The sequence below is a fragment of the Suncus etruscus genome, chromosome 4 (assembly GCF_024139225.1).
Source record: "Suncus etruscus isolate mSunEtr1 chromosome 4, mSunEtr1.pri.cur, whole genome shotgun sequence".
In the NCBI taxonomy this organism is placed as follows: Eukaryota; Metazoa; Chordata; class Mammalia; order Eulipotyphla; family Soricidae; genus Suncus; species Suncus etruscus.
The window spans coordinates 51,801,788-51,817,102 of record NC_064851.1 but is presented as its reverse complement, the minus strand read 5'-3'; the positions used below and the strand labels follow the sequence as shown (position 1 = coordinate 51,817,102).

The 15,315-nt window shown below is 36.4% G+C and overlaps 1 protein-coding gene across 1 annotated transcript in view; it reads left to right on the top strand.

The window, feature by feature from the left end:
• Window positions 1-14,446, top strand: part of ZNF292 (zinc finger protein 292) — a 92,380-nt gene extending 77,934 nt beyond the window's left edge. The window contains exons 6-8 of the mRNA XM_049772177.1: window positions 476-612; window positions 1,668-1,809; window positions 6,890-14,446. Of these exons, the coding sequence (XP_049628134.1) occupies window positions 476-612; window positions 1,668-1,809; window positions 6,890-14,026 (7,416 nt within the window). The 3' untranslated portion in view covers window positions 14,027-14,446. The remainder of the gene's footprint in view (window positions 1-475; window positions 613-1,667; window positions 1,810-6,889) is intronic.
• The last annotated feature ends 869 nt before the right edge of the window (window positions 14,447-15,315 follow it).

Here is a 15,315-nt window from a genome sequence, read left to right as displayed (position 1 = left end):
TCAAGATTATACTCACTTCTAAGTTTATACTTTTTTTTTTTGGTCTTTGGTTTTTGGTTTTTGGGCTACACCTGGCGGTGCTCAGAGGTTACTCCTGGCTGTCTGCTCAGAAATAGCTCCTGGCAGGCACAGGGGACCATATGGGACACTGGGATTCAAACCAACCACCTTTGGTCCTGGATCGGCTGCTTGCAAGGCAAACGCCACTGTGCTATCTCTCCGGGCCCAGTTTATACAATTTTAAATGGAATCAATTTACATGAAAGACTTATAGAGAATTAAGATGAGCTTAGTTTAAAAGTGCTATAGTGGGACTGGATTGCAAGCACAGCAGGTACATGGCTGACCTGGGACTGACTCAGGTTCAATTCTGGCATCTCATGGGGATGAAAATGATTTATATACTAAATGAAAAAATTATGATAAATTTGAGTATGTACAAATATAGCATTATCTTATGGCTGTTTTTCTGTAGATTTCTGAGGTTGATTGCAAGGATGCCCTAGAGATGATTTGTAACTTGGAATCTGAGGGTGATGAAAAAAGTGCTCTTGACTTATGTACTGCATTTTTGTCACGTCAGCTCCAACAAGGAGATATGTATTGTGCTTGGTGAGTTGATTTTCTTTTAAAAGGAAAAGATTATTAAGTAACTAGATAAAGATGAATTGTGAAGATCAGATAACTTAAAACATTTTTAGGAAATGTTATTTATATGATTATTAATTTATATTAATTATTAATTGATTATTGATTATTTTATTTTTACAACTTATACTTTTTGTATTTGAAACAAAAATTTGTACCTAGTATATGATTAGTAGCATATCAATAATGATTAGTAATGGTGAGGATAAATTTAAGTGTTAAAAGATGAAAGTTTCATTTTGTCAAATACTATAGTGAAACATTTTCCATATATTAGCAACTTAAAATCAAATGTGTTTGTTTCTCTCCAAATTATACATTTTAGTTGCCTAACTAAATTACTCATTTATATGGAAATGCATTTTGTTTTCCAGATAGAAGAATTTATGCTTCAATAACTTCTTCAGTGTACATTCTTTTTGTTTGGTACATTTATTAATGAGCTCAGTTTATTATGTATATATAGTCCATTGGGAATATATAGCTAACAGAGATAAGATTATTTTCTTCTGGATTTGATTTCATCCTTGATTCTTAGCAGTTATTACATTTAAAATTTAGTTGGTTGGGCAGTGTGTTCATTTTAAATTTATGTTAGAAGATAAAAAGTTTTAAGTTTTTAAAAAATTATGTCATTTATGCATACATATATACAAATTTATATATACAAATTTGTACTTAGTGCATAAAATTCATGTGTGACTCAGGGTTTTGTATATATACACAAGCATACACACATAAGTGTGTATATGCTTGTATATATAACTTATTTAAATCTCAGGTACTTTTCTAGTAAAAGTTAATGCCTCTGTATTTTAAAAATATGTCAATAAAATAAGAAATCCCAAATTTATTTAGTCTTTAGAGAATTGAGGGCTGCTTTCTTTCTAGCTTGATTCCGCATTAGTATTGGATCTAAAAGCAACTTTAGTTTTAAATGTAATTATTTGAGTGGTGTTGTCCATGATTATAAACATTTCTGTTCCAGCTTTAAAATATATTATTCTTTTTTTTTTAAGGGAACTTACTCTCTTTTGGAGTAAATTACAACAAAGAGTAGAACCATCTGTACAAGTGTACCTAGAAAGGTGTCGTCAGCTTTCTTTGTTAACCAAGACAGTTTATCACATTTTCTTCTTGATTAAAGTTATTAATTCTGAGGTAAGAATAATTAAGGCATCTTTTCTTAATAATACTTTTCCTTTTTGAACCTTTTGGCTACTCGTTTGATTTCATTAGTTGCTTTGGACATTTATTTTCTTACTTAGTCCTTCAAGGGGGAGACAGAGCCAGGGCTTTGCTGCTAGCCTCAAATATTTTATAATACTTGAGTATTACATATTTTATAATGTATTTTATAATATCTTTGGGGGGGTCACACCCAGCAATGCTCAGGGGTTACTCCTGGCTCTATGCTCAGAAATCTCTCCTGGCAGGCTCAGGAACCATATGGGATGCCGAGATTTGAACCACCATCCTTCTGCATGCAAGGCAAACACCCAGCCTCCATGCTGTCTTTCCGGCCCTAATATTTCTATTTTTATCTGTTTTTACTCCTTGTTGTTTTTTGCTAATATGGCTCTCTAGAATTTTAAGACATACAAAGAAATAAAGATAATCTCCATTGCTAGCAATCTGACAGATGATGTCACTTAAGACTTACACCAAATAACCAGAAATATGTGAGAGATAAAGCATTTTTTAAAAATGTGTAGCAGCTTAGAGTACAGGAATATTAGGGAACTTAAATTCAAAATGAAGAAACATCTTAAAACTCAAAGAATGGTGTAGTATACTTGTGATGGTTGTGGTGTTGATAAGAATTAATGAGAAAACAATAATACTATTTGAAACCACATAATCTCAGTTTTAGAAAAATACTAAAGCAGACTGAGTACCTCTGGGTCTGATCCAAATAAACTGCCTTTCTGACGTGAAAAGGGTTAGGTTATATTAGTGCTTGCAAGTAGTAAAGTTGTTTTAGTATCTATACAGTTATCATACATAGTTAATCAGGATAGAAGATAGACAGACTCGGGGCTGGAGAGATAGCATGGAGGTAAGGCGTTTGCCTTTCATGCAAGAGGTCATCGGTTCGAATCCCAGCGTCCCATATGGTCCCCCGTGCCTGCCAGGAGCAATTTCTGAGCATGGAGCCAGGAGTAACCCCTGAGCACTGCCGGGTGTGACCCAAAAACCACAAAAAAAAAAAAAAAAAAAAAAAAAAAAAAAAAGAAGATAGACAGACTCTTGGACAGATTGGATGTAGAAAACTGAAGACCTGAATCTCCATCTACATGAAATACTACCATTGATAAAATAGACTAGAAACATTTTTTACTCAGATACATTATAAGGACTCTTATAGATTTCTAATCGATAGAATTTACAAAATAAGAAATTGTTATCCATGAAAGGTTTATATTCAAAAGAAATAACAATAAGGGCCAGAGAGAAAATATAGGGTTCCTGCCTTCATGTGACTGACCTCCCAGACCTTCAAGATGATATCTTTTTTTTCTTTCTGTTTTTATTTTTGTTTTTTCGGCCGCACCCGTTTGATGCTCAGGGGTTACTCCTGGCTAAGCGCTCAGAAATTGCCCCTTGCTTTTGGGGGACCATATGGGATGCCGGGGAATCGAACTGCGGTCCTTCCTTGGCTAGCGCTTGCAAGGCAGACACCTTACCTCTAGTGCCACCTCGCCGGTCACTCCATATGATATCTTGAGTACAGAGCTAGGAGTTAACCTTGAACATCACAGGGTGGATGACAAACAACCCACCGCCCAAAGCAGGGAAAAAATAGGATAAAATGTCCAAGATAAAAGGAAACATGAAAAAAAAAAACTTTAATGTGTGAATTTTAGTAAATAAAAAAGTTTTAAGCAATACTGTTCAAGATAAATCTGAATTATGTATATATACATATATATTTTAGTTAAATAAGAATAAAGGGGCTGCAGTGATAGCACAAGAAGTAGGGTTTCTTTTTTATTTATCTATTTTTTTGGATTTGGGGCCACACCCAGTGACACTCAGGGGTTACCTCTGGCTATGTGCTCAGAAATCACTCCCAGCTTGGGGGACCATATGGAATACTGGGGAATCGAGCTGCTGTTCGTCCTGGATAAGCCGCATGCAAGGCAAATGCCCTACCACTGTGCCATTGCTCGGACCCTAGTGTGTTTGTCTTGCATGTCCTGCATGAGGCCGCCCTGGGTTCAATCCCTGGCACTCCATATGGTCCCCCAAGCTTACCTGGAGTGACTTACGTGCACAAAGCTGAGAATAAGCCGTGTGCCACCAGTTGTGTCCCAAAAACAAAAACAAAATAAAAGTGAATTAAAGCATGAGAAAGATAATACCAAAATGTCCACACTGATTTTAAAGTGCCAACAAATTTTTAGAAATTTTAAAAATAATAGTCACTTAATGAAAACACCTAACAAGTGGATTAAATAGTAAATAATAAGTGGGCAATGATCATAGATTGCATATGTGTTTCTATTTGTTGATTAATTAAGAATCCAGATTTTACAAAATTAAATCAGTTTTAAAAAATAATGAGGTTGGCCGGAGAGATAGCACAGTGGTAGGGCATTTGCTTTGCAGGCAGCCAATTCAGGATGGATGGTGGTTTGAATCCCTGCATCCATATGGTCCCTGGAGCCTGCCAGGGGCGATTTCTGAGCGAGCACCAGCCAGGTGTGACCAAAAACAAACAAACAAAAAAATAGTAACATTATAGGAATACAGTTAGCTTCCAATTGTCTATAGAAGACACTTTGATGCTAAACAATCTAAAAAATCCTGTTATGGGGGCCAGAGCTATCGATAGCACAGCAGCAGGGCATTTGCCTTGCAAGTGGCCTACACAGGACAGACACAGTTCGAATCCTGGCATCCATTTGGTCCCCCAAGCCTGCCAGGGACGATTTCTGAGCACAGAGCCTGGGAAACCCCTGAGCCCCAATGGGTGTGGCCCCAAAAAACAAAAAAATCCTGTTATGTAGGTAGCATAAAAGGTACCTTTTAATTAATATATAATTGTGTTGGAAAGGCGGTAATAAAGGACATTTGCCTGTCCCTTTTTTTAGAGAGCATAAAGTCTGTATGCGGTCAGGAAATCTTATACATTATTTTTCTTTTTAAAATGTTTTTTTTCTGGGGCCGGAGCAATAGCACGGTGATAGGGTGTTTTCTTGTAGTAGGCTGATCCAGGATGGGCCTTGGTTGGATCCCTGGGTGTCCCATATGGTGCCCAACTCAGGAACGATTTCTGAGTGCATAGCCAGGAGTAATCCCTGAGCATCACTGGGTGTGGCCCAAAAAAACAAAAAAAATGGTTTTTTCTCTACATTGTCTTTTTCATTTTCTGCATTGTATTTCTGTGGTTAAAAATAAAGCAAAACAAAAACAAAGTAGAAGGAACTTATTAATCTTAACTCTTAGATTGCATTTCTCTTGTTGGTTTGGGGCGGGGGGGGCGTTGGAGGGAGCCCTGTGCAAAGAAACACCATATCTTTTTTATCTCTAGCCTTGTGTTTAATTTCTTAATCAGATTAATCTGTGTAGCTAAATAAAAGTGTCTTGACCTTATTTACCACTCACTTGGGAGAGGGGAGACTGTTGGAGAGGGAAAAGATTTGTACAAGAACTATACATACATTATGGTAGTTGTGAATCTCATGTTACTCTGTAGGCAAATGAAAGATTATAGAGCTGGTTAATACTAGTTGGGTTTTCAGGGCTACCATCTTTACTAAGTGTGGTGGTGTTCTATGTTACCCGCTATGACTTTTGCAGTTTGGAGGTGTTTCTTTTGTGTTCTATGGCTATGTGACTAGAGTTAAATGTCTTTCTGTGTTCACTGTGAGGTATAAAGAGGTAAAGAAACATGTGACAGCACAGCAACCATGCTCTTCTTACACTTCCTGACCTGAGGGTGAAATGGCACTCCTGAGTCATAAGCAGAACCCGATGCCACTCTTAGTTTCTTGGGACCATGACTGGAAAGACTGGAGATTTTTTCATAATAAGCCATTCTCTGGAGGCCAACTAGTATATCAGCTAGGTATTCTACAATATAAATCAGTTCTCACACTGTCTCCCTGACATAGAAACTACACATTAAATAAAAAATCAAAAGAATGTAAATTAAAAAAAAAAGAATGTAAATTTTGAGTTTATTTTATTGACACTCCTGTGATATTATAACCATTACAAATGTGATATAACATTCAAACATGATAGAACTAGATTTTTCATTATTAAGGATCAAACAGTTCTATTCTATACAATGAAAATATTTCATTTCTACTAAATTGTGGAATATGAGCTTCCTTTAATTTGGTTGGTTAAGAGAGTTTTGTTTCACAAAGATTACAGATAGAAACTTAGGACTTGTAATATGTGATAAAGATAATGGCATTTGTTGATTACTTAATATGTGCCATATACTAAACTATACAAGTAACTTTTTTTTAACTTTTCTTTATTTAAACATCTTGATTACAAATATGATTGTGATTAGGTTTCAGTCATGTAAAGAACAACCCCTTCACCAGTGCAACATTCTCACTACCAATGTCCCAAATCTCCCTCCATCTCACCCCACTCCCACCTGTACTCTAGACAGGCTTTCCAGTTCCCTCATTCATTCACATGGTTATGGTAGTTCTCAGTGTAGCTATTTCTATAACTGCATTCACTTTTTTTTTTTTTTTTGTATTTTTTGTTTTTGGATTGGGGTTGCTCCTAGCACTGCACTCAGGAATTACTCCTGGCAGGCTCAAGGGACCCTGTGGTATGTCAAGAAACAAACCTGAATTGGCTGTGTGCAAAGCAAGTACTGTATCAGCTGTACTATATCTCTAGCCCTTCATATTTATTATTTGTTTGTTTTTATTTTAGAGTCCCATCTGGTGGCCCAAAGTACTTGATGTGCCAGGAATCAAACCTTGGCCTCCCAATGGGGAAGCATGCTCTCAACCCATGGAGCCATCTCTTTGGTTCCCGACCTACCACATTCTTTAGATAATACCTATTTATGCTCATAGCAGTTCATGAAATCTAAATGCAAATAGGATATGAAAGGTTAAAGAAATAAAGAACAAGTTTGCTTTGGATTCTCTCTCCCTCCCTCTTTTCTCTCTTCCTTCCTCTGCTTTAGAAATGTTACTGAGTTTAAAAATTCCTTTTATTATAATGGATAACATTTCCTTTTTTTTTTTTTCCACAGACTGAAGGGGCTGGACTTGCCACCTGTATAGAACTATGTGTAAAAGCTCTTCGCTTGGAATCTACAGAAAATACTGAAGTGAAAATATCCATTTGCAAGACCATTTCATGCTTGTTGCCGGATGATCTAGAAGTTAAACGTGCTTGTCAACTGAGTGAATTTCTTATTGAACCTACAGTAGATGCATACTATGCCGTGGAAATGTTATATAATCAGCCAGACCAGAAATATGATGAAGAGAATCTTCCAATACCAAATTCTTTACGCTGTGAGCTCTTACTTGTCTTGAAAACTCAGTGGCCCTTTGATCCAGAATTCTGGGATTGGAAAACCTTAAAACGACAATGTCTTGCATTAATGGGGGAAGAAGCATCCATTGTGTCTTCAATAGATGAACTAAATGACAGTGAAGTTTATGAGAAAGGAGTAGACTACCAGGAAGAAATGAAAGAAACTTCAGTAAATGGACTTTCTGGTGGAATTGGTGTTAATTCTGGCCTCCTAAAAGACAGTTGTGATGAAAAGCAAAAGAAGAAAGAAATAAAACAATTAAGAGAGAGAGGATTTATATCTGCTAGGTTTAGGAATTGGCAGGCCTACATGCAGTATTGTGTACTTTGTGACAAAGAATTTCTTGGTCATAGAATAGTCCGACATGCTCAAAAACATTATAAAGATGGGATTTACAGTTGCCCCATTTGTGCGAAGAACTTTAATTCTAAAGAGACTTTTGTTCCTCATGTCACATTGCATGTTAAACAGTCTAGTAAAGAGAGACTAGCAGCTATGAAACCATTAAGAAGATTGGGAAGACCTCCTAAGATTGCAACTACAAATGAGAATCAGAAGACTAATGCTGTGGCTAAACAGGAACAGCGGCCTATTAAAAAAAATAGTCTCTATTCTACAGACTTCATAGTATTTAATGACAATGATGGTTCAGATGATGAGAATGATGACAAAGATAAATCCTATGAGCCAGAAGTAATCCCAGTGCAGAAACCAGTACCTGTTAATGAATTTAATTGCCCTGTAACTTTTTGTAAAAAGGGCTTTAAGTACTTTAAAAATTTAATTGCTCATGTAAAGGCGCACAAGGACAATGAAGATGCCAAGCGCTTTCTTGAAATGCAAAGCAAGAAAGTTATTTGCCAGTACTGTAGACGACATTTTGTAAGTGTCACTCATCTCAACGATCACTTACAAATGCACTGTGGCAGTAAACCATATATCTGTATACAGATGAAGTGTAAAGCTGGTTTTAATAGTTATGCAGAGCTCTTAACCCACCGAAAGGAACACCAAATCTTTAGAGCAAAGTGTATGTTTCCGAAATGTGGTAGAATTTTTTCAGAAGCTTATTTGCTATATGATCATGAAGCACAGCATTATAATACCTATACCTGTAAGTTTACAGGTTGTGGTAAAGTTTATCGATCGCAAAGTGAACTAGAAAAACATCTAGACGATCATAGTAATCCTGAGAAAGTGGAGCCTCCTGAAAATCAACTTAATTCATCTGGAGATTCTCTGCAGCCCTCTACAGTAAATCAGAACACAGAAGGGAACACTGAGAAAGAAAAAGGGACATCTGTGCTTGCTTTAGAAAATAAAGTTGAAAATGCCATGTCTACAGATAGAAGTGATTCTTGGAATAAAAACAAAACAGAATCACCTATGACCAACCAAGACCAAATTCCTGCTTCTGATTTTAGGCAGTCTGATGGACCTTTGTCAAATGGTATGGAAAATTCTGTTACTACTCCTTTACTTCAGGCCAGTGAAGTTGCTGTGTCCATTAAAGTGTCACTCAATCAGGGAATTGAGGACAACTTTGGAAAGCAAGAAGGCTCAACTGTGGAAGATTCTAGTGAGTCATTGGCCACAGACTTACATACCCCCGTTGAAAATACTAATGATATGTGTCATCCAGGTTTGCAAGAAAGCAAAGAACAGAATTGCTTTAATGAAAATCAAGTTACTCAGAACTCTTCAGTAAGTCCAGAAACACTCAAAATAGGTAACCTTGCCTCACAAAATTTGGGAAGACAAATGAACAACGTAATGGCCTTTCCTATGCAAAATCAAGCAGAATTTCAAAATTTAACAGCTTCTAAGTTTGAATGTGGAGGTAATGTTAAAACACCACCCACTCTTTATAATTTACCTCTTAAGACTTTAGAAAGTATTGCCTATGCTCCTCCACAACCTAACACAACATTAGGAACTCCATCAGTGCCTCCAAAAGAAGCACCAGTTCAGAAATTCAGTTGCCAAGTTGAGGGTTGTACTCGAACATATAATTCTTCACAAAGTATTGGGAAACATATGAAGACTGCGCACCCTGACCAATATGCTGCATTTAAAATGCAGCGCAAAGGTAAAAAAGGCCAGAAATCTAACAACTTAAATGCACCAAATGGTGGAAAGTTTGTTTATTTTTTGCCATCACAGGCAAGCAGCTCTAACAATGCATTTTTTACACCACAAACCAAAGCCAGTGGGAATCCGACATGTTCAGATCAATTGCAGCATATCTCACCTTCCATTTTTCCAGCTAATTTAGCAACTGTGTCTGCCCCACTGTTGCCCTCAGTGGAAAGTGTCATTAACCCAAATATACCTTCTCAGGACAAAAATGAACATGGGGATAGTATGCTACATTCCCAGGTGGAAAGTTTATCGACTACCGCCTTGCCAGCACAAATGGAAGATTTAACCAAAACAGTTTTGCCTTTAAATATTGATAGTGGCTCTGATCCTTTCCTTCCTTTACCTGCAGAAAGCAGTTCCATGTCTCTTTTCCCTACACCAGCAGATACTGGGGCTAACTCTGTTTTTTCCCAACTGGAAAATAGTACAAATCATTTTCCCTCACAGATTGAAGGAAACACTAATTCCTGCTTCCTAAAAGGGGGTAATGGTGAAAATACAGTTTTTCCTTCCCAAGTGAATGTTGCAAATGATTTCAACAGCACCAGTACTCAGCAGTCACCACCTGAAAAAGCTAAGAAAGACCGTGTACGGGGTCCAAATGGAAAAGAAAGAAAACCCAAGCACAACAAAAGGGCTAAATGGCCTGCAATTATCAGAGATGGGAAATTTATATGTAGCAGGTGTTACAGGGCTTTTACTAATCCCAGGTCTCTGGGTGGACACTTGTCCAAGCGATCTTACTGTAAACCATTAGATGGAGCAGAAATTGCACAAGAACTTCTACAGAATAATGGACAACCTTCTCTTCTTGCCAGCATGATTCTCTCCACTAATGCAGTAAATTTGCAGCAGCCACAACAATCTACCTTTAATCCAGAAGCATGTTTTAAAGACCCATCATTTCTTCAACTTCTTGCTGCTGAAAATCGTTCCACGTTTTTACCAAATACATTTCCTCGGACAGGTGTGACTAACTTCAATACAAGTGCTAGTCAGGAAGGAAGTGAAATTATTAAACAAGCTTTGGAAACCGCTGGTATCCCCAGTACATTTGATAGTGCCGAAATGCTTTCTCGTGTTCCAACAGGTGCATGTGTTTCAGATGCAGCACAAGTAAATGCACCAGCCATGCCAAATCCAGCTGTGCCACCCCTTCTGCAGACTGCTTGCCACTCAAACCCTCTTACACCCCAGAGTCGGACACCAAACTCCAAAACTTCCTCAGTGGAGGAATGCAGCAATTTGCCTATTTTTCCAGAAAATGACTTGCTAATGAAGACTGTTGAAAATGGTTTATGTTCTAATTCATTCCCTAATTCTAGTGGTCCAGTACAAAATTTTACAAATAACAGTTCCCGTGTTTCAGTTATAAGTGGTCCTCAGAACACAAGGCCCAGTCATTTAAATAAAAAGGGAAACAGTGCTTCTAAGAGAAAAAAGAAAGTTACCCCTTCACTAATTGCACCCAGTGCTTCCCAAAACTTGGTAACTAGTGACTTAACAGCAATGGAACTCATAACAAAGAGTGTTGAGATACCAGCTACTAACCTTCATTCAAATGTACTTCCAAATTGTGAACCTCAGGGTGTGGTGGAAAATCTAACACAGAAATTAAATAATGTTGACAATCAGTTATTTGTGACTGATATAAAAGAAAACTTTAAAACCAATCTTGAATCCCATACAGTGTTAGCTCCTTCTTTAACATTAAAAGCTGAAAACGGTGATTCCCAAATGATGGCTTTGAGTTCATGTACAACGTCAGTAAATTCTGATTTGCAGATATCTGAGGAAAATGTCATGCAAAACTTTGAAAAGACTCTTGAAATTATTAAAAATGCTATGAATTCTCAAATACTTGAGGTTAAAAATGGATCTCAGGGTATTGGTGAAACATCACAGAATACTCAGATAAATTACAATATTCAACTTCCTTCAGTTAACACCATTCAGAATAACAAATTACCTAATTCTCAGTTTTCCTCCTTCGTGGGTGTCATGCCAACAAAAACTAACGTTTCTCAGCCAGAAATATTACCGAAGGAGGATCAAATACAGGAAATTTTAGAAGGCTTACAGAGATTAAAGTTAGAAAATGACCTTGCCACTCCAGCATCCCAATGTGTACTGGTTAATACATCGGTGACACTTGCTCCCACTCCTGCCAAATTAATTCCAACTGTCACTGTTGTTCAGCCAGTTTCTGAAATGATAAACAATGTTCAGTGTAGTGAAAGAGTTAATAAACCTTTTGTATGTCAAAACCAAGGCTGTAACTACAGTGCTATGACTAAAGATGCACTATTTAAGCACTATGGTAAAATTCATCAGTACACTCCAGAGATGATTCTTGAAATTAAGAAAAATCAATTGAAATTTGCCCCATTTAAATGTGTAGTACCGACATGTACAAAAACATTTACAAGAAATTCTAATCTTCGGGCACACTGCCAGTTGGTACATCATTTTACCACAGAAGAAATGGTAAAGTTAAAAATAAAAAGACCGTATGGAAGAAAATCTCAGAATGAAAGTTTGTCAACCCCACGAACTACACAAGTGAAAGAACAATTAGCTGTGGTAGAGGAAAATAAAAAGGAATTTCAGCCTTCTTTGGAATTGGGATCGGTGAAGGAAAATGTGCTTAGTAATGTAACTGTGGTCTTAGAAAAGGAACCTACAGAAAAAAAAAGTCCTGAAAAAATTGAAAGTTCTTCACAGCTGGTCGCAGTTACTTCAGAACAGTGTAATACAAATTCTCTCTCAAACATACAAACCAAAGGACGGAAAGTTAGGAGATACAAAAAAGAAAAGGAGGAGAAAAAACGCAAAAAGCCAGTTTCCCAGGCCCCTGAATGTCCAGCAAGATACAGCCCCTATAGACCTTATCGATGTGTTCACCAGGGTTGTTTTGCTGCCTTTACAATACAGCAAAATTTAATTCTGCATTATCAGGCTGTACACAAGTCAGATCTACCTGCCTTTTCTGCAGAGGTTGAAGAGGAAAGTGAAGCTGTTAAGGAAAGTGAAGAAATTGAAACTAAGCAAACTGTGAAAGAATTTCGATGTCAGGTGAGTGACTGTTCTAGGATTTTCCAAGCAATAACTGGCCTAATACAACATTATGTGAAACTTCATGAAATGACTCCTGAGGAAATTGAAAGTATGACTGCTTCTGTGGATGTTGGAAAATTTCCATGTGACCAGGTAGAGTGTAAATCTTCATTTACTACATATTTGAACTACATTATTCATCTTGAGGTAGATCATGGTATTGGGGCCAAGGGAAATAAAACTGAAGAAGATGGCATATACAAGTGTGATTGTGAGGGCTGTGACCGTAGATATGCCACTCGGTCTAATCTCCTCCGACACATATTTAATAAACATAATGACAAACACAAAGCTCATTTGATTCGGCCCCGAAGATTTGGCCAGGAAAATATATCAAGCAAAGCAAACCAAGAAAAGACAAAATCTAAATATCGTGGAACAAAATACATCAGGTCTGGAAAGGAAGGAACCAAAATGCCTAAGACCAAACGAAAGAAAAGAAATAACTTAGAAAATAAGAATGCCAAGATTGTGCAGATTGAAGAAAATAAGCCTTATTCTCTGAAACGTGGAAAGCATGTGTATTCAATTAAGGCTAGAAATGATGCATTATCTGAGTGTACTAGCAAATTTGTAACCCAATATCCATGTATGATAAAGGGGTGTTCATCAGTCGTTACTAGTGAAAGTAATATAATTAGGCATTACAAATGCCACAAATTATCTAAGGCATTTACTGCACAACACCGCAGTCTTCTTATTGTCTCCAAACAGTGTTGCAACTTACAAGTAAAGGCAACTACTGAGCCAGAAGTTGATAAGAATGATGTGAAAGATCCTGACACATGTTTATCAGAGAACAATGATAATTCAGCAACAACTGCAGTTCCACAGAAGGGTGCTGAAATAAAAGAGAAAGATGAAATGGATGAACTAACAGAATTATTTATTACCAAATTAATAAATGAAGACAACACAAATGTGGAGCTTCAAACTCATGCCTCTTCAAATCTAAGTGATTTTCAGGAAAATAACTCCTGCCAGTCAGAAAAACAAAAACCAGGTACTTTGAAGAGAGTTAATAAAGAAAAAAATGTTTCCCAGAATAAGAGGAGAAAAGTTGAAAAGGCTGAACCAGCATCCATAGTTGAATCAAGCAGTTTACATAAAGAGGACGAAACTGCAGTTGCAATTCAAACCATTGAGGACCATCCTTCATCATTTGACTGGAGCTCATTTAAGCCAATGGGATTTGAAGTATCTTTTCTGAAATTTCTTGAGGAGTCTGCAGTGAAGCAGAAGAAAAATACTGACAAAGACCACCCAAATAGTGGGAATAGAAAAGGGTCCCATTCAAATTCAAGAAGAAATGTTGACAAGACTGCTGTGACGAGTGGAAATCATGTGTGTTGTAAAGAGAGTGAAACATTTGTACAGTTTGCGAATCCATCACAGCTTCAGTGCAGTAATGTAAAAATTGTCTTAGACAAAACTCTTAAAGACTGCACTGAGCTTGTCTTAAAGCAACTTCAGGAAATGAGACCTACTGTCAGTCTGGAAAAACTTGAAGTACACTCAAATAATCCAGATATATGTGTCATGAAAGAAATCAGTATGGGTAAAGGCACGGGGAGAGGGCAGTACTGATAAGTAATGTATTGTAAATATGTCATTTACAATTTAATTTTAATTGGAAGCCATCAAGCATGCTAGATTTGTGAGACTTATTTTTGTTGACATGAATTAACCTAGACACCACAAAAGAAGAAAAAATAACATGACGCTTGTCATGTAAAACTTTTTAATCCCTATGGGACATGAGGAACAGGATCAATATTGTAAATAGTATATAGCTAAACCTCAGTTTTATCAACCAGTTACTCTTTCTGTGAACTAAACTGAATTATCTGCGTGATTGATGTTTCACCAGGTCACTGCTCATGTATACCAGTACTTTTTGTTTGTAGATACCATTTTTGTATATATTTATTATTGTAAATCATTTACTGCCACCAGCAGTCTGTAAGTCTAAACTATTAAATGACACATTTATATTTGGAACTTTAATTTTTATCTAAGTGATCAAGTTTTTAAAACTTATTGTTTTAAATTAAGATTTTTTTAAATTAAGATAGAAACTCTGTTATAGTTCACCAATTTTTACATAAACCATTTGCGGGATGATCTCAGCATTTTCACAAAGTTAAACACATCCTATCAGCATTTTGCTCTGCTTTGTAAATTTACCATCCGGGATTTTGTGGTGGTATTCATGTGAAATTAAAGCAGATTCTTTGGCAGTTTTCTATAGCTGTAGATTTTTTTCAATGCTTCTAATTGGATATAGTTGCTATAATTCCATGAAATATAACGGAAACATGAATAATGAATTTACTACATTAAAGATTTTAAATATTTGGTATAAAACATCCTTTGTGAATGTGATAGAAACTAGTAGTGTGGAGCAGTGTAAATATTGAGATGGTGATTTGTGAAGTAGCCCAGTATTGCCTTAAATAAAATCACATTTCATTTCTTGTTTTATACATGTGATCTTATAAAGGTTTGGGATTTATTTTGTTGTTGTTGTTTTTGTTTTGTTTTGGTCCATTTTCTGAGATTTATAGAATGGTGTATAGCTTTAAACTATAAATTTTTGTGGAAAGATCTTTTTAAACATTTTTATAAAATCTTAAAATTGGTATCATCAAAGTGAGCCCATCTTGTGTTTATAAAATGCAAGAGTTCTTAACATTTATAATTACATAGATAAAACACTTTCTATAAGGAAGTTGGATGTTTTGATTTTACTGTTTGTAGATGTTAGATTGTACAGATATGTCTGTATTTTCTCACCATATCTAATGATACTTTTTTTCATTAGATTGGTCTTCCAGAGCAGTATTAGTTGTTACAGTTGTTTATTTTGATTATTC